Genomic DNA, 21,019 nt, shown 5'->3' with positions numbered 1-21,019 from the left:
TTAACAATATACTCTGTAACTGTATTAAAATACCAGCTTCAGTATCAACAGACATGTGATATTAAATGCCTCGGTCCAGGATCTGGGGGCAATTAAACCTGATCTGAGAGTGCATAACAACAGCTCAGTTTACCAAAGACGTGACAGAAAACTCAACATCATTCGCACTAAAACACTGAAGTGCTAAGTGGATTAAAGAGAGGAGAGCCTCACCCTGCTGATGTAATGAATCGTGGTCTCTGCAGCTCCACGCTCTGCACCAGCAGCCTTGGCTCGAAGGTCCGGATCTCCACGTACCGAGGCAGAACGGCGATGATGTACGGAGGCTGATGCTCTGAGGACGTTTAAAGAGAGACAACGCCGTCACTTTGAGCACAACGACAAGTGATACTAGATGAAAATACAAGAGGGGGGTCTGTATCACTGTAAGGTGTCTATCAGACTCAAAATGCCCAAAAAACCCTCAAGATTTTCCACTTAACGTTCAATGTGTTAAATCGACTGCTTTTTTAATACATTTTTTTGCAAGCAAAGTACAATCAGACCACAAAATATGAAACAAATATGTCCACCCTGTTACCTACAGATACATGTATAAATAAATGACAGGGTGGACAGCTTTGGCTAAAGTTAGCATTTAACGACCACATGTTGGACTTAGAGTTGGTGAAGTTGGTCATTTTTGAAGACGACTGTGTAATGTTCAACAAATATATTAAGAATTTTTGAAAAGTTTTACATTAAATTATATTTTGTGGTGACAGGGTGGTCATGCTAAGCTTGACCACATCTAAGCACAAACACAAAATGGCAATTTTGAAATGTAAATGTAAATATTAAATGCTCTTGTGGATGATGTTTCCATGTCCAATGAAGACACGCAAAATGATGATGTCATCAGTGATAATCCATCTGATTTTAAACACTGTTGCTGTAGATCTCTCATCTGAAGTGTTATTATCTGATCTCAGACACTGCAGGTGTGTGTCTTACTTGTTCATTTGTGGAAACTTATAACTTCAAAAGGAAGGGGATGTTTAGACAATAAAAGCTGTGTTTAGCACTGGATCAATTCTATTCAGAGGAAGTTTATTTTGTAACCGTTATGGAAGTAGAAAAGCGTGTTACAGTGCATTTAATATCACAAATGTCATAAAATCAAAATGACGTTTTGCATTAAATGTAACCATTTTTACTTATTAAACAGAAGAAATTTGAAATAAAGGTCTGATTCTATTACAGTCCTTGTAACTTCTGCAGCTGAGAGAAATAAAAGCCTGGATGCTATTTTAGGAAAAACAGAATGCAAAAATGGCACTGAATGAATCACAACACATCCTGTCATACTTTACATAAACCTCTGTAGAAGGGTTGAGTCTATTTGCCTCTTTCTTTCTTTCTTTCTTTCTTTCTTTCTTTCTTTCTTTCTTTCTTTCTTTCTTTCTTTCTTTCTTTCTTTCTTTCTTTCTCCAACTTTGTAATATTGCAGGAAAATGAACCACCATCAGTTTAATTTTTCTTTGTAGTTAAAGTGTTGATTTTGGACAAACAGCTGAAGAATGAAAGCGCATTTTCATATTTTTAGATTTTTTTTCCCCATGATTTTAAATCTGAACACTTCTTCTATTTCTGGATATGAACATAATACTAGGGAGACAAATGTCAAAGACTGTGTCAAAGACAGGCCCAGCAGTTCTACAAAGAAGGAATCTATTGATGGAAACATAGATTCCAAAAGTGCTCAGACTCTAATGGAGCTTGTGTTGTTGTTATTTTGATAAATTAACTTTTTATTACATTTGTCTGAGAACTTTTCGACTCTCCCTCGTAAATACAGATTCACGGTGCATACACTGGACGTATCTGATACACTTTCACTCTCGAGAGCTGGTGACTGAGCTGTGGTTTAAAGGTCTGGAATGAGGCAGGAAGTCTAGTCTATCTGGGTAGATCTGAGGCTGGACTCTGAACTTGGCCCACAGGGGAGACCTGGGGCTCTGAGTTAGAACCACAGCTATGAGGAACGGTCAGTCAGATGGACTTCAGACTGACCAGCTCTCATCCTCTGCTGATGCAAAGCAAACACACGCCGTCGACTTTACCACAACGAGGAAATTGCCGACTGTATGAAACCGGCGCTGGGAGGCTTCATTTCCCCTCCGTGTGGTTCCTCTGAATGCCAATGAGCAGTGAAAACAGCAGCGCTTATGGAACAAAAGGAGAGCTCATCTGCATCAGTTCTGTGACAAAGTTCATTATTAAAGAAGAGCGCTGGTGTCTTAGTCACAAGATGAAACGGCTCAGATAAAACTGCATTTCCCCCTCTGACATGTGGAAAACATCACCACAGCTTAGACCCGGCGGAAAGAAGACGCTGCACGAGGAAGAGAAGATTAAGGAAGAGAAAAGACGACGACTGACTAATCACTGACTCTATTTAGGCCAAATTTACTTTGTGTTTCAGTATCGGTTACTGTTTGTGTGGACGAACCTGCTGAACTACTATGACAACAACTGTGTTCGGTCCACAGCGTTAGATCAGACATAATACAAAAAAAAAAAAAAGAGTTCTGCTTCAAAATACACAGATCTGTGCAAAAAAAAAAAGTCTTATTGCACCTTTATCTTTGTTGTTTTTCAGGGTTCAAATGATCATACAAATTTATTTCTCACTGTCTTTTCCTCTGATAAAACAAGAAAATACAGGAAATATGTGCACAGCCTTCAAAAAATGCACAAAAAACTGAACTAAATGTGTTGTAAAGGTTAAAGTCACTATTTAATGTGACCTCTGACCCCATGACAAGAAGCAGCACTAACAATTAGAAACATCTGACGTGTGTTGAATGAAAGCTGGTATAAAACATCAGTAAATTAATGCAATAAATCTCATACTGTCTGAAAAAAGGGTTAAATGTAAAGGGAAGTCACAGTAAATACGACCGCTTTGGTTCATAGAAGCTGTTTTTAGCCCGAAACTTTAGTTTTTCCTGCTGTTCATACGTCACATATATCAGATTGGATCTAAATACAGAGACAAATGCATACGTGTGGACAATAGAACTTTAATAAATCAACAAACTATGTACGATAGACTATAACCCTGAAAAATGTGAACTATGTGCAATTAAGTTGTGCAACAATATTCTGTTCTGCAATAACAATGTAATATTTATCAAAATAGAAATGCACTATTTATATATAGACTTGAGTTTATCAGTGTCCAAACTGTTTTCAAAGATAATACTGTTAATATTTTAAATACTGGGCCTATTCTTATTTTATGTCTATTTTTTATTCTACTTAGCTCTACTCTTATCTTACTTTTGTTAAATTTTACATTCCATTTTCTTATCTTTATTTTTTATTTGTGTATTTATTGGTTTATTTAACGGGGACCATGCACATTTATGAACATTGCTGAATAAAAAAAAATATATACCAATGTAAATATGCCAGAATTAGTAAAAATAACTACTTTTCATCTGCAGTCCCTAGGTAGGTAACACAAACAAAACATCAAACAGCCAACATTAATACATCAGTTGTTCGCTATAAATTTAAAACATTTAAAAATCCACATAATGATGACATAGGCATCATTAAAACAGACAAACAAGGAAATAAACAGCTTTTTATTTGCTCTATTCTTATTTTCTGTAGTATTGGTGTTTTATTGATATTGTTGCACTGAACACACAATGCTAATAAAGCCTAATGTATTGTATTCTTGTATTCCACTCTATTCTGACTTTTACACAGTATTGCATTGTTAGCATTATTTGCATACTGTACTTAAAACATGCCAAGTTAAATTTGTGTTTGCACTGCAGAGGATGAAGCGTCTACAGTTCATCTGAGTGTCCACCTCTCATATCAGAACCCAGACTCTCCCCTGTGGGCAAAGCCTGTCCTTGATCAGACTCCAGTTTCAGACCGGTAGTGATAGAAGTCTGCACATTTAAGGTTTAATGCGAAAAACCCTCCACTGTGAGGAAAAGTTCTGCGAGTATTATGAGAAAAATGTGGTTAAAATGTGTTTGTTGTGCAGTAAAATGGTCCCTGTCAGTGTTTTACTGTTATATCGGATGTTTTTTTTTCCTGCTGATGTTTAAAGTTGAGCTCATCCGAATATCTTTATAAACTGTCGGTAATTTTGATTTACAGACGGATCATATTCTATGAGATCATCATGTGTTTGTAGTATCGCAGTCCTGGGAGAACCACATACTGTATCTCTAAAAGCGCTTTTTCCAAATATAAGAGTGGAAAAACCCCAGACCTGTCATAATCTACTGATATGACATGTTTAACAATCTTCAGCATATTAGGGACATTTCTGGTAAAACAAAAGACAAGTGTGAGTTGAAGAAGCACGTAATATTTCAAGGAAAAAGCTCTGTTTTGTCTTGATTAAGATCTCAAATTAAGAAGAAAAAAATAAATTAATACACTTGCAAAGAAAAAATAATATTTACAAGAAACACTGCAAATTATCTGAGTCATAGATTAAAACTAAAAAGTCGGATATTCTCTGAGATTAAAGAAAAACATGACATATTTTTGACTTTTTTCCCTCTAATAACTGTTATTTTGCAGCCCTAATACACCATCCTAATGCTATGATAGAATAGTTTTTATCTTGTGCTTAGAAGAGACTTCCAGCAACTGTGTTTTATGGATGAAATGGAGGAGATTCATGTGTTTGTGTCCAGTTTGTTTCATGTGACTGGTTTGTTTCAGATGTCATCAGTGAAGGCTGGCTAGTCTGTACAGTCTGTAGTTAGTTGACATTTTGTGTCTAATCTGGATCAGGCAATAAAGTGCATTCATTTAATATTGTTTTAAAGGTGGAAATGTCAGTAAAAAATGTAGAAGATGAAATTCACATTACATTTTAGTAAATTTGGGCCCAGGGAGACACTGGAACTCCATCTCTGGACTTACTTAGAAAGATTTTAGGTGAAAATGGCCTGTTGTCAGGTTTATGACATTGCACTGACAGTGATTCCAAGATGGTTTTAAAGACTAGATTTAACTTAAGAATGAGGAGAATCTGAAACTCATCCTATAAAGGAAACACGTCACTGTTCAGTTAATCACAAACATTCAGAATCATCACATTTGGACATTTTTCATTTGGCAGGAAGGAGATGAAAAACTGTGAGTGCTATTAAAGCTGTCAGACAAATGTAGGGCAACATTATCCCCTGAAATCTAGTGCCATAGAAAAAGATCCAAAAAATGGAAATCATCAAATACAAGTATCGCAAATTTGCACTCAAGTACAGTGTTTTAGCGAAATGACACTCCTAAAACCAGCATATAATTGTAGCTGCTCTGCTCTCATCCCCCTAAAATAACTGTCAGATCTGTGGTCTGCACAGCAGGTTTCTGTTTCACTAAATGCTAAAAATCTGTTTATTCAACACTGTTTTAAAGGTGGAAATGTCAGTAACAAATGTAGAAGATGAGATTCACATTACAGTTTAATAAATTGGTGTCCCAGGGAGACACTGGAACTCCATCTCTGGTCTTATTTTAAGGGGGGCCATGGCTCAGATGGTAGAGTGGGTAGTCCAATAACCGAAGGGTTGGTGGTTCGAATCCCGCTCTGTCCATGTGCTGTTGTGTCCTTGGGCAAGACACTTCACCCTCCTTGCCTCCAGTGCTGCTACTCACACTGGTGTATGGATGCGTGTGAATGTTTGGTGGTGGTCGGAGGGGCCGTAGGTGCAGATTGGCAGCCACACTTCTGTCAGTCTGCCCCAGGACAACTGTGGCTACAGATGTAGTTTACCACCACCAGAGGGAGAATGTGAGAGTGAATGAATAATGGATCCTCTGTACGCACTTTGAGTATGTGTCCATAGAAAAGCACTATATAAATCTAATCCATTATTATTTAGAAAGATTTTAGGTGAAAATGGCCTGTTGTCAGGTTTGTGACGTTGCACTGACAGTGATTCCAAGATGGTTTTAAAGACTAGATTTAACTTAAGAATGAGGAGAATCTGAAAGTCATCCTATAAAGGAAACACGTCACTGTTCAGTTAATCACAAACATTCAGAATCATCACATTTGGACATTTTTCATTTGGCAGGAAGGAGATGAAAAACTGTGAGCACTATTAAAGCTGTCTGACAAATGTAGGGCAACATTATCCCCTGGAATCTAGTGCAGTAGAAGATCCAAAAAATGGAAATCATCAAATACAGGTATTGCAAATTTTCAGTTAAGTACAGTGTTTTAGAGAAATGACACTCCTAAAACCAGCATATAATTGTAGCTGCTCTGCTCTCATCCCCCTAAAATAACTGTCAGATCTGTGGTCTGCACAGCAGGTTTCTGTTTCACTAAATGCTAAAAACCTGTTTATTCAACACTGTTTTAAAGGTGGAAATGTCAGTAAAAAATGTTTGAAGATGAGATTCACATTACAGTTTAGTAAATTTGGGCCCAGGGAGACACTGGAACTCCAACTCTGGACTTATTTAGAAAGATTTTAGGTGAAAATGGCCTGTTTTCAGTTTGTGACGTTGCACTGACGGTGATTCCAAGATGGTTTTAAAGACTAGATTTAACTAAAGAATGAGGAAAATCTGAAAGTCATCCTATAAAGGAAACACGTCACTGTTCAGTTAATCACAAACATTCAGAATCATCACATTTGGACATTTTTCATTTGGCAGGAAGGAGATGAAAAACTGTGAGCACTATTAAAGCTGTCTGACAAATGTAGGGCAGTAGAAGATCCAAAAAATGGAAATAATCAAATACAACTATCTCAAATTTGCACTTAAGTACAGTGTTTTAGTGAAATGACACTCCTAAAACCAGCATGTAATTGTAGCTGCTCTGCTCTCATCCACCTAAAATAACTGTCAGATCTGTGGTCTGCACAGCAGGTTTCTGTTTCACTAAATGCTAAAAATCTGTTCCATCTTGAGGTGTTTCCTCGTTTCGTCCCCATTACACAAGGATATAGTTATAGAAAGGCTAATTAATGTTAAGTGGTTTAATTTATAGTGGACCTGTCCTTGGCAGGATCCATAAACGGCTGTTTTCAAGACACTGTCTAAATATAATATTTATTCACTTATAACATGACTAACGGGGCTATTGTGTAATGTTTCTGAGGGTTGAAAAAGAGCAGCCAATTTAGTTTTTTCACAGATGAACAGGCGGCCAGGAGTGACACATTCTGGCAAAAACACCTTCTGTGTTGTAGAAGAATAACTCACGATGGAGCTGAGAGCAGACTTTTTTTGGCTTTTGTTTCTCGGCATGTGTGTGTCCTTTTGACTTTGCTGTCAGTTTGGATTACTATTGAACACAACTTAAGTGTAGCAAAGATATAAAGAGCCCAAAAGCACCGAAATGAATGGGAAGTAGTCTGTTTCATTATCTACAAACCAGCAGAAAGACGACGAATGTGATGAATGTGCACCTCAGACATAAAGAAGTGTAGAATCTAAGAAAACCTCATGTGATTAAACCTGTTTTTCTACTTGTTTCTTACCCATTGCTATAGGGATATCCGTCCAGTTCAGCGCACACTTCTGGGTGCAGGTTCCCTCTTCATTCAACACCACGGTTAAGTCGTCCTGCCCAACGGCCACCTTCCCATCAGCCAGTGGGGCAACCAGAGGCTCCAACTGTTTCCCGGTGGGAAAGAGTTCCTTGATGGAGCCACGGCCATCCATCTATTTGACAGCACAGAGAGTGTGGGTGAATCAGGAGATGCCAAAGCTATTAATAATGTCAGGGCTGGTGCGGCTGGAGCACATTATCACTGAAATCAAACTAAAGGTATAAAAAAAAGTCAAACCGCTGCTGTAGATGGTTGTAGTTAACCCGCTGTACACCAATCAGCCATAATATTCTGACACTGACAGCAAAGTGGTATTAATGTGGATTATCTGAATCCAATAGGAACTGTCAGTGGTGGATATATTAGACACCAGGTGAACATGTAGACCTCCAAGTTCATGTGTTAGAAACAGCAAAATGTTGAAGAGTAGAGATCTGAACAACACTGATAAACCCCTGGGGTCAGACCATCTCCAGATCTTGTTGTTCAATCCCAGTGTAAAGTGTTTAGAACCAGCCAAAAGCATCTAAAGAACAACTGGACCTCAACATATCCATCCTCTATGGCACAGGTTCAAACATGCGGCCAAAGGGGCCAAATCTGGCCCACCAAAGGTTCCATTCTGGCCCGTGGGATAAAAGTATAAAAAATTAATCTGAACAGTCAAGGTTGTCAAAATCATTTTGGTTCAGGTTCCACATACAGACCAATGTGATCTACAGTCAAAATAACAACACAATAACCCATAAATAATGACAACGACAAATTATGTGGATAAAATTTAAGTGAAAAAAATAACATTATACTGTTAAAATATTTACATTTACAAAACTATTCTTTCACAAAAAATGCAAATAAATACATATGTAAAAACAAAGATGAACAACCCAAAATGTGCAATTTGAACAATATTCTGCCTGTTACTAAATGTCTTGTGCATTTATGGATCCACTGTGATGTGTAGTTGTGTTAATAATAAGAGATAGAATATTGTAGAAATTGTTCAAATTTTAGTTCCAAACTCCAAAATTTTAACAATATTATGCCTGTTACCAAATGTTTATGTAACATTGTGTGTAATGTACATGTATAAATAATAAGTTGAGGCATAATATTGTTAAAATTGCACAAATTTTTCTATTGAAATTTCTGTTTTTTCAGGTCATTAACATCTGTTTTGTAAAATGTAAATATTTTCATAATTTAATTGGGGTTTTTTTGTCCTAAAACAAAAAGAAAAACTTGGATTCATCATTATTTATAGGTTATTAAGTCATTATTTTACTGGTCTGGCCCGCTTAAGATCAAATTGGGCTAAATATGGCCTCTGAATCAAAATGAGTTTGACACCCTTGCTCTATGGGATCAGAACATTATTACCACCTGTCTAATATTGTGTCGTTTCCCCTTTTTCCACTAAAACAGCTCTGACCCGAGGCCTAGACTCTAACAGACCACTGCAGGTGTGTGTGGTATCTGGACCAAAATGTTACAGCAGATCCATGAAGTCCTGGAAGTAGAGGTGGACCTCCATAATCAAAACATAACTATATTCTGCCATTTTTGTTCATTTTGTTGATTATTTTCCAAATTTTCACTTCATTTTTGTCAACTTTTTGGGTTATTTCCCTCATCCTCGCCCTTTGTGTTGAATATTTTGTTCATTTTATTGATTATTTACTTAATTTCTGTCCATGTTGTTGATTGTTTCTTCATTTTTGTTCTGTTTTTTGGTTATTTTCTCCATTTTGTTGAGTATTTTGCTCATTTTGTTTGGTGTTGAGGTGTAAATTTTTCCGCACACTAAGTCACAGCAAATGTTGGATGTAAGTTGAGGGGGTGATACCAGACAAATGAGCAGAAATATCAGTAAATTAACTTGTACATTACTTAAATCATGTTGTAGAGAGTAGAGAGTAGAGAGATGGACCTCCATGGATTGGATTTATTTGTCCAACACCTCCCACAGACGCTCTATGGTGCTGAGATTGGGATGTCCTTTCTTTTGACCATATTTGGTCAATACTAACTAGGGGTGTAAGAAAATATCGGTTCTGCAATATATCGCGATATTTTATTTCACAATACTGTATCGATATTAAAAAGTACTGTATCGATATTTTTAGGTATTTATTCAAATGCAGATATTGTGGAGGTTCATTTTTGCTTTTTTGTTATTCATTTTTGTTTTATGTTTTATTTATTAATATTTAACACTCTTTTATTAAATAATGTTAGTTCCTTTGTTGGGATTGCACAAAAATTATGTTATGATGTTGGTGATGAACTAATTGAATATGAACATTTGAACAGGATCTTAAACTGTAATGTCTGTAAAACATCATTTAAGTTTTAACAGGTAAATTTTGTGATATAACATTAGATCCTGTTGTGATCAAATAAAAATGTGTTTAGTATTTGTGCAGATTTCTGGTGTAATTCAATTCTTCAAGGAAATAATCATAAAAAAAAAGAAAAACAAAAAACTGCCTTTTTAACAGTATCATGATATATCGTGATATATTGTATCTAGGGATGCAAATCATCAATTAATTCATTAATCGTTAGTTGGTTGCCCTTATCGATCGATTAACAATTAATTGATAAGCGGCAATTTTCCTGAGAACCTGAATTTCTTTTTCAAGATGGTCTATAAGAATAAAAGCTAAATACTGATTATACACTTCATGAAAAATGCATGTCATATTCCTTAATGATTACCTCCGCCAAGGAGTTTATGTTTTTGCCAGGGTTTGTTTGTTTGTTTGTCTGTCTGTCTGTCTGTCTGTCCGTTAGTGTGCAACATAACTCAAAAAGTTCTGGACAGATTTGGATGAAATTTTCAGGGTTTGTTGGAAATGGGATAAGGAAGAAATGATTAAATTTTGGTGGTGATCGGGGGTGGGGGGGCCCACGGGGGGGCGCAGACCACAAAATTTCATCAAAATCTGTCCATAACTTTTTGAGTTATGTTGCACACTAACGGACAGACAAACAAACAGACAGACAGACAAACAAACAAACAAACCCTGGCAAAAACATAACCTCCTTGGCGTGGGGGGGCCCACGGGGGGGGGCCACTGATCAGCCTTGGCGAAGGTCTGCGCTCTCCGAGTGCTTCTAGTTGATGTATTGAACTATTGGATACAGTCAGTGTTTCCTGTGGAATTGGGGGGGGGGGGGGGGGGGGGGGGATGTACGCATGTGCATTTCGCCGGTGTGTGTGGGGGTGCGCGTGCGTTTCGTTGGGGGGAGGGGGGTAGTACTCACATGTGGGCAGTACAGCCGGGGGATGCATGCGTGTTGGTTGGCAACCGCGTGCGTGCGTACATCACTTTCCGTCCTACCTGCAATACTATGGGGGTATGGTGCAGTCCGTGCCCCCGCAGAAGTGAAAGTGAAACTTTTCACTGACTGTAGACTACACCAACCTCCAGGGAAAACGCTCCAATACCGACCCCACATTTGTGCGTGTGTTTAGTTGGGGGTGCACAGCTCCCACAAACAGACAGGCCAGTCTGTGTTTGGCTCCACCATGTCCATAAAGACATTCTAACTCATCAATGCCATAATCCGGTTCAATGACCGGCTGTCCCAGCCGCAGCGTCGCAACAAACTGGCAGCCTTCGGACAGGTGTGGAAGGGGGGAAAAGGGCAATTAACTGACAATTAATAATTTAATCAAGCAAATTCTTATTGACAATTAATTGTTAGTCGATTAATTGTTTACATCCCTAATTGTATTGTGATCCTAGTATTGTGATTTGTATCGTATCGCCAGATTCTTGTCGATACACACCCCTAGTACTAACCACTGCAGACCAGGAACACCCAATGACACCTGCAGTTGTGGAGATGTTCTGACCCAGTCATCTCCGTTACAATATGGATCTGGTCAAAGTCACTCAGTTCCTTACGTTAATCATTTTGCTGCTTCCAACACATCAGCTTCAATGACTAAATTTTCACTTGCTGCCTAATATAGTTTATTTTTCCTTGTTTTGACGTCAACTCCTGCAGATTCAAGTAAACAAATTGATGCTCAATCTCTTGCTGTAAGGTCAGTTACAAAATACTTCATAAACAATAAAGCATCATCATAGAAAAGCCCATTAGGGAAAGACAAGGTGTAAAGACCATTCCGAATAGACAGAGAGGTAAAAGTCCAAAAATAAATACACAAAAATCAAGGACAACTCTGACAGGAACTGATTATATAACAGCACCTCAGCAAAATCTGTCTTCAGAGGTGTTATATAAAGAACAGTTTCAAGTGAGACTCCGTCGAACATTTGTCTATGAGCACGCTCAGTCCCTGCAGACGTGAAACACACCTGCCAAAAGCTTGTAGAGGAGCTCATTACCATTTATGTCAAGATTTCAGTGAAGCTGGTGGTATATTTAGGCATATGTTGGGTGTGTATCTAGTCAAATCACGAACTGGAACGAGGAGAAGATGCAGATTTGTAGGCGTTGAGAGGTAAAGGATGTTAAAGTGGTGCTTTAGGCTTTGTTTTTTTGGAGTCACTGCATACGTTGAACCCACCTATAGCATTGGTTTTCCATTAACAGACAGAAAATACATCTACAGATAAGATAAGATAAGATAAGATAAGATAAGATAAGATAAGATAAGATAAGATAAGATAAGATAAGATAAGATAAGATAAGATAAGATAAGATAAGATAAGATAAGATAAGATTTAACCCACCTATAGCATTTGTTTTCCATTAACAGACAGAAAATACATTTATATATGATAAGGTAAGGTAAGGTAAGGTAAGGTAAGGTAAGGTAAAGTAAGGTAAGATACAGAAAGGTAAGGTAAGTTAAGTTAAGGTAAAATAAGGTAAGATAAGATACAGAAAGGTACGGTAAGGTAAGGTAGGTTAAGGTAAGTTAAGATAAGATAAGGTAAAATAAGATAAGACAAGATTTATCCCACCATGGGGAAATCTCACAATTCAACAGCAGCAACAAACAACAAGTGAGTGAAGAGAAAAATAAACAAGTGAAAAATGAAACACAAAGAGAATAAATAAATCAATAGACAGACAGCTAGCTAGCTAGCTAGCTAGCTAGATAGATAGAGTATTTATATAAACTAATATAGTTGTGGGTTATTTAAGAAACATAACTGAGACAATCATATACAGCATAAACTATAAGAAAAATTGTATATAATTATAAATTATAACCATATTTTTTGTATACATGTAGTGGATTAAGATGTGGAACTATAAATAAATAAATATATATATATATATATATATATATATATACTGATTGCTATAAACACACATACATGTTATGTTAATATAGCTTGACATACTTTGTGTGTATATATTTTAATAAAGGGGTGGGTTAAATAAATGTTTACTTCTCCCCACTGTTTTTCAGATGTGTAAATAACACTAATATTGTATTAAGTATTTCTTTTTTGCTTGTCTTATGTTGATAATTTGCTTCTTTCATTGGCTTTTGTTGGTGGTTGAATTGTGCTTTTTATAAGATTAAAATAAAACATTTGTTCATTCTTTGATTAGTGATTATGGATGGAGTCTTAAAAACACATACCCGGATGAGGTAATAGTCCCGCTTGAAACCAACACAGATGGAGTTTTCACACCAAGCCATGGACTTTGGAATATCTGGTGCACCAAAGTCCCCCTGTGAGACGAAAAGGTAAACAATGGGAGACTAAATGTGTGTGTGGGGGGGGCACAAGTGGAATGAGTCCCACGTCTGCTGTCCTTGGCTGTACCTGCAGCTCGTGGAACTCCCTGTCCTTCCAGTAATACATCTGGAGCTTCTTCTTCACGGCGACACACATCCTCAGCCTTTCCTCTCCGGAGCTGGTTAGCTGAAGACAAGAAGCAAAACATACGACTTGACATGGAAAATATGATAACACTAAAAAATGTGGAAACAGGAGGAAAAATATCGCTCTGACTATTGTTATGTCAGATGTAACAACTGACTCAACTGACCAAGGTTATAATAGTTTTTATTTTTCATTATAGTTTAGTTTTATTTAGTTTTGACTTTTTTTTCTCTAATTCAGTTAGTTTTAATTAGTTTTTAGAGCAGGTTTGCTAGTTTTTATTAGTTTTTGATATTTTCTAAATGCTTAGTTTTAGTTCAGTTTTAGTTTCTTTATATCTTTTCTCTTTTTCTCCGTCGTATTCAAATAAATCCCAGACAGGACTCTGCTGCTTTCTCCCAACTTTAGTCTCCATGTTTCCAGGTAGAGTGGGGACCAGAAGACGACAAAACAACAAGTGACTACATGTGACGGACTGTTAAATATCATATGGTGCCAGCAGCTAAAATTGCTTGAGGGAAATAAATTGATTCATATCAATCCGATACTGATAAAGATGAAAACAAAGGGAATTTTATCCATAATTTTTATATATTTTACTTAGTTTTGGAAGCAAACAATACAGTTTCAGTTACTTATCTTTTTTTTTTCTTTTAATTATAGTTTTTATTCATTACAGTTAACGAAAATGTTTTTTCAATTCTAGTTTTCGTCATTTCGTTAGTTTTCATTAACGATAATAACCTTGGAACTGACTCCATTTCAGGGATATTACAGGGTTCCTGTGGGTATCAGCAAATCTAATTTAATGGTTTTTAATGCCCTTTTTAATGCCATTTCTTTTTTTTAATATATATTTTATTTTTATCTTCATATTTTAGGATACACAAAGTAGACAACAACAAAAATGAAAAAAAGAAAAAAAAAAACGAATAAAAAATAAACACAAAAGACAGACCACAACAATTAGAGCATCCAGGTTCAAACTTCAGACAAAATACAAACAGGTTCAGCACAAATTAGAATAGAATTATACAAGTTCAAGGATTTCTTTGATTAACATACACATTCCATTTTTCCCAATATTTTTTTTACATTTTTTAATGCTACTGTAAACACATTTAAAGCCCATGTCCAACTGCAGATACAGTTTTATATATAGTTTTCTGTCAGTTTACCGTCCACAGGCTTTAACCAGGTTCTGAATAGTTCCTCCTCCAATCACTTCTGCTGAAACTTCCATTTCTCAGTTTTTCCTACATTTGCTAATATTCCCTCTGCTCTTTCACCACAGCATGAACACACTCACAGCACATTACATTCTAAGCATCCAGTGTTGTGACTTTGTGTATCGGCCATAAACAATAGTCAATTACAGGGTTCCACCTGTCAATCATCACACTATACTTCCAATTAAAATGATTAAATGTTTATATAATCAAAATAAATCCTGAATAACAATGTTTTTTTTTCCATCAAGCGTATTTAATTTTTTAATGCCTCTGGACATGGAATTTAATGCTTTTAAATGCCACTTAAGGCCTTAATTTTCACAAAATCTATTTAATGATTTTTAATGCTTTTTAATGACCTGCACAAACCCTGGATAAATATAAAGAAAACACTGAGCCTATTGTCAAACAGGGAAGAATTCCTTTAATGTGAAAACTCCGTCTGTGGTACCATTTTGGCCAACCTTTATCGCTCGTTTATTGAAATCTGTTAAAACCTAAATCAAGAGAAGGTCATTAACCTGTAGGTCACATGCGAACAGCGTGGCTCCCTTGGCCTTGGACACCACAGTGATCTGCTGAAATGTCAGAAGGTCATGGACGTGGATGTTGTTTTCTATTGGACAGGGATGATAAATGAAGAAGGATGAATACGGAGTCCACAGAGAGACGGTAGTTTCACGGCTGGTAGGTATCGATAAATCTTACAAAACAGCACGAGGGTCACATAGGAAGAAAAACTTACCTAAGAGACTGACGAGAATTTTGTACTGTGACACGACATAAAGCTGTGGAAAACAAAACAGGTAAAAACAGGTTGAAATGAAATGAATACAACAGTAAAATATAACTAATGTGACCTGAGACTTTCCTGATAAAAAAAAATAATAATAAATGTGGTTTTAATATTAATTTCAGGCTGACTGGACTCATCCAAAACACATCAATTATCCTTAGTTTTTCTAACTTTTGATGTGTATGGGATTTCCAAACTCAGCCACAAGTCACTGAATGCAACACTTAAAGCAGGGACATCAAACTCATGTTCTACATTCAGCCCAATATGATCTGAAGTGGATCAGACCAGGAAAATAACAGTGAAAAAAGAAACATTACATTAGGAAAATGTAAAGAAAAATAAGTGCAATTTTAACAATAATAGTCCTCTGTTTATCATTTCCACATGTACATTGTAAGTAATAGATCACAATGGATCTACACAAACACACATTTAGTAACACGTAGAATATTGGTACAATTACACTTACATTCAGGTTGTTCACATTTGTTTATCTTCTAAAATTACATTGAAGATATTAACAATCATTTTAGTTTGATCTACAGTGGGTCAGACCAGTAAAATACCATCATAATAACCTATTAATAATGACAACTACAAGTATTTCTCTTTGTTTTAGTGTTAAAAAAAAAGGAAAATTAATGGAAAATATTTACATTTACAAACTGTCCTTTCACAAAAAATGTGAATAACATGAACATGAAATATCTTACAGGAGTGATATTTTGCTTTTTTAAACAGAATTCTTCCTTTTCCCACATTTCCCTGTGGTCTCCATAAACTGTAAAAACTCTGCTTGGGTCTGAATTCTTCATTCATTCAACTCCACAGGTCCATCTTCAACCCTATTTCTGAATAATGACACCAGAAAGGTGGTTTGGAGCGCTGGCCCTTTAAATGAACATGAGCCACTTCAGGCCCCGCCCCCTCCAGGTTGTCGGCTGTGCTGCTCTGTCCCGTTCAACCAACAACTGAACATTTGAGCTAATGGACATATTTTCAGTCTGGACTACAACCACTGCTGCTGACAAACAATTATGGGGAAATACTGGAGAAATGTTGGTCTGAAGTCTGGACCTGATATGTGCAAATGTGGAGACGGAACTAGTTATAAAACGGAACAAATTAAGCAGGAATTGAAACAGGTTGTAGAAATTCACTGGATTTTTGCTAAAATGAAAATAAAGATAGTTTTGCAGCAGCTGGAGGGTTCAAATTCAAACTGTATGAACTATTGGGGTCTGAATACACAAATAAATGAACCACAGACTAAGAAAAGTGGGTTTAAAGAAATATGAGCCCTTTAAGAGAATTAAATGTAATTGTACCAATATTCTGTGTATTTATAGATCCACTGCGATCTGTAAGTTGTACATGTATAAATGATAACATAATGATGACACTGAAAATAAACTTAAACTGCACTTATTTTCTTAATAAAGTTCAGGTTGTTCATGTCATTCACAGTTTTTGTTAAAGGATAGTTTGCAAATGTAGACATTTTCATGTAATTTTACTTTTTTTTTTTTTTTTTTACACTAAAACAAAGAGAATATCACAGCTGGCTGGAAGGCCATAACAAGAACTGGCCTGCTACAGACCCACCTAGATACAAACAATGGTTAGATATAGTACAGGAAATATGGGTGATGGAAAAAATGACTTATAGCTTAAGATTAAAAAAGATGAGTTTGATAGAAAATGGGACAAACTGATTGGATTTATAAATGAAATGGTCATGTGATGCCCTTATTTTCCTTTTATTGTATTATTTATGGATATCTTCTGTTGAATACTGTAACCCTCAACTGGCCTTGCTGTACTGTTTGTTGTATTTTACATCCATGAACATGTGAAAAGAAATAAAAAAAATAATTATAAAAAAACAAAGAGAAAAGTTTGTAGTTATTATTTCTAGGTTACTATGATAGTATTTTACTGGTCTGATCCACTTTAGATCATATTGGTCTGTGTGTGGAACCTGAACTAAAATAATTTTAACATCCTTGATTGTTAATATCTTCAGTGTAATTTCTGTATTTCACACATTCATCCCACAGGCCAGATTGGACCTTTTTGGCGGGGTGGTTTTGGCCCCCGCGCCGTATGTTTGACACCTGTGACTTCAAGTAAAGTAAAGCTGACATTTACAACTGTATATACCCACAATGCTTTGCCCCAGAGCCTGAGGTAAATCTAAATCCTTCTACTAGGTTCTCTACCTGCTGAATCTTTTTGGAGAAGTTCTTGTTGGATTTTTCCAGCGTCACTTCAAACCGGTTGGTTCCTGTCGGTAAAACAGAGGCATTTATGAAAAACAACTTCCAAAAAAAAAACATACAAATGGAATGGGTCTGGTCCAGTGTCCTCGCCGGGTCTGCGTACCTGCATCCTTTTTTATTCTGTAGAGGAGGAGGTGGCCTGGTTTGGTTCCTACAAGCAGCCAGTCCTCTGTGGAGACATGGACACAAACAGAGACAGAGTCAGCATCTGAAATGTCCTCAGACTCTCCTCACAGATGGTTAGATACTCATCGACAGTTCAGGCTGATATGTCACTACTTCACTGTTTAGAGCAGGGATATCAAACACATTTTCCACCAGGTTCCACATTCAGCCCAATAATAACACAATAACCTAGACATAATGACAACATCAAGCTTTTCACTTTGTTTTAGTGTAAAAAATAACATTATATAATGAAAATATTTATATTTTCAAACTATCCGAAAAAAAGATGTGAATAACCGGGAAAAAACTGAAGTTTCTTAAGAAAAATAAGTGCAATTTTAAACAATATTCTGCCTCAATTTATCATTCATACATGTACATTATGGATCAGATCTACAAAGGCACAAAACATTTCAGTCAAACAATAACACAATAACCTACAAATAATGACAACTACAAGCTTTTCTCTTTGTTTTAGTGTAAAAAATAAAATTACATTATGAAAACATTTACATTTACAAACTATCCAAAAAAAAAGATGTGAGTAACTGGAAAAAATCAGATTTCTTAAGAAAAATAAGTACAATTTTAAACAATATTCTGCCTCAACTTATCATTCATACATGTGCATTATGGATCAGATCTGCAAAGGCACAAAACATTTCAGTAAATTAATAACACAATAACCTAGAAATAATGACAACTTTAAGCTTTTGTTTTTGCTTTAGGGTAAAACAAAAGTAAAATTACATGAAAATATTTACATTTACAAACCATCCAAACAAAAAACATGTGAATAACTGGAAAAAAAATGAAATTTTTAAGAAAAATAAGTGCAATTTTAACTATATTCTGCCTCATCTTATCATTCATACATGGGCATTAAGGATCGGATCTGCAAAGATATAAAACATTTAATAACAGGCAGAATATTGGTAAAATTACACTTAATTTTAAGACATTTCAGGTTGTTCATATTTGTTCTGGTTATTCACATATTTTCATAATTTAATGGTTTTTTTTGCACTAAAAGAAAAATTTGAAGTTGTCATATTTATAGACACTATGCAATATGGTCAGGTAAGGGAACACACACATCTATGAGAAAAATCAAAGTTTCTCTGATCCTAAGGGTTGGCGGTTCGAATCCCGCTCTGTCCTAGTCGGTCCATTGTGTCCTTGGGCAAGACACTTCACCCTCCCTGCCTCCAGTGCCTCATAATAGGATCAAGAATTGAAACTGTGTTACTATGCCCATTGAAACCATGTTACTTGTCAATAAGCCCAAAACCTTCCAATACATTTTCCTACATTTTGACGTCAGTGCAGTTTAATATCTTATTTAACACATCAAAGGCAAATTTAAGTGCACTCCTGTGGGAACTGCATGCTAAGCACTTTGGTGTAAACCTTGTAAAAATCAGTGACATTTTGATGAAACTGTGTCACTGAGCACATTTTAAAACATTTTTGGTCAAAAATGAATTTTATTTTATTTTATGATGTTTGCAGCATCCTTTGTGACACCCAGTTTTCTGGTCCATGTCAGACTTTCTGTACCAAACCATATCTAACAGACAGGAGTATACCTTTTATTAAGGCCACTTCTGAGTTCTCCTTTCATCTCCTCTGAGTCCTGCTCCTGGACTAGGTCCTATTACCTGAACTCAGGGTGCAGTAATCCCATCTGAGCAAGAAGACTGAAGTCTGTAGATTTGGCAATAGCATATTCTAAACTATATATATTTTTTGTCTTTATACAGTTGTTTAGGTTTGTATATTTTTATTTGCATATTCTATTTCTGAATATTATCCTCAATCAGATCATGTTTCTATTTCCCATCTTTTATATTCATATTTTTACTTGTTTGTACTTATACATGTATATTTCAGTTCCTATTGTATCTGACACATTAAAATACTCTGATTCTGAGTCACAGTCACTCTGCTCCATGTTCCCTTGTGTTCCCTTCCTCTATCAGTACATTTTCAGCAAAATACTGCTATCAAGAGTGTTATTTGTGTCACAGTCACAGTGAAATAAATGATATGAATAGATGTTTTTCTCTTGTCACCTGATACATAGGATCCTTTTGCACAGGCTAAGTGTCGTTCATGTCATGTAAGGACTCATGGACAACTTCGACTGCTGCTTGGATGAGTCAGGAAACAGCATCAGTGTGAGCGTTAATGCAGAGTTTTTAACCATGGATGGAGACCTGTTCTCTGGACTCATCTGGGATCAGAAACCTCTGCACAGATCACTCATATATGAACTGTTTCTAAACTGAATAATGAATTTTATAAGGTTCGTCTTATGTATTTGTGTTATTTTTTTCCATGGACCTTCTGTGAGTCTGATATTAATTTTGGATTTAATTTAATGCCATTGATCAGCTAAGTTTCCGTTTTTCTAAGGTTTCTGAGCTGTCACTTCCTTGTACAAAGTTCAGTGGTTTTCATTAATGTACTGAGTGCATTTGCTTCATCAACAAAAACATGCAAATTACTTTAACATTCTGAAAAGGTTAAGAATTACAACCTAAATTAGAATACAAACTAAAGTAAACTTATAAAATAAATAAGTGCTTTCAGCTCACATTTTATGGAAGGTAAACTTCACTGTAACTGAATTCAAAACACCAACAAACACATTGGGCCATTAACCTCCTGAGACCCAGAAAAATACAAGTTTTGGCTTTTTTTAAATAAATAATTGCCTATGTTGGAAAAATCATGATGCAACAGTTTTTTCAGACGCATTTTTAAAAAAAATGTTATTGAATATCCTTTGCGGTGGACAGTTTTTTATTTTTTTTAATAAAGCTGTGAAACTCTTGTCCACAAACGTGGTCAGAAAACCCATAACTGGGTCTGAGGAGGTTAAAATGAAGCCTTTTGCCTTTACGTAACGGCACATTGTGACTCTGTGATTCGATTACTGTACTGTACTCTAGTCACATGTACAGAAATAGAGAGAGTAAAGCATAAGGTGAAAGAGCAAAGAAAGCACAGCTCTATGTCTGTGCATGAGTGACATAGAGATAAATATAATAAGAAAATAGCTAATAGATAATAATAAGTATTTAGAGAAACTGTCTTCAGGAAATACTTATTC

General features: G+C 36.0%; 1 protein-coding gene across 3 annotated transcripts in view; it reads right to left on the bottom strand.

The window, feature by feature from the left end:
• LOC115413803 (vam6/Vps39-like protein) overlaps positions 1-21,019 on the bottom strand; it is a 76,185-nt gene that overhangs the window by 50,520 nt on the left and 4,646 nt on the right. For all 3 annotated transcript variants that reach the window (XM_030126901.1, XM_030126902.1, XM_030126903.1), the window contains exons 3-10: positions 17,837-17,902; positions 17,674-17,738; positions 15,398-15,440; positions 15,174-15,268; positions 13,361-13,459; positions 13,174-13,266; positions 7,524-7,707; positions 214-334 (exon numbers count right to left, since the gene is read on the bottom strand). In XM_030126901.1, the coding sequence (XP_029982761.1) occupies positions 214-334; positions 7,524-7,707; positions 13,174-13,266; positions 13,361-13,459; positions 15,174-15,268; positions 15,398-15,440; positions 17,674-17,738; positions 17,837-17,902 (766 nt within the window). The remainder of the gene's footprint in view (positions 1-213; positions 335-7,523; positions 7,708-13,173; positions 13,267-13,360; positions 13,460-15,173; positions 15,269-15,397; positions 15,441-17,673; positions 17,739-17,836; positions 17,903-21,019) is intronic.

This window comes from Sphaeramia orbicularis, chromosome 22 (assembly GCF_902148855.1).
Source record: "Sphaeramia orbicularis chromosome 22, fSphaOr1.1, whole genome shotgun sequence".
NCBI classification, from domain to species: Eukaryota; Metazoa; Chordata; class Actinopteri; order Kurtiformes; family Apogonidae; genus Sphaeramia; species Sphaeramia orbicularis.
The sequence above is the reverse complement of the archived record's forward strand: the minus strand, read 5'-3'. Positions and strand labels throughout refer to the sequence as shown.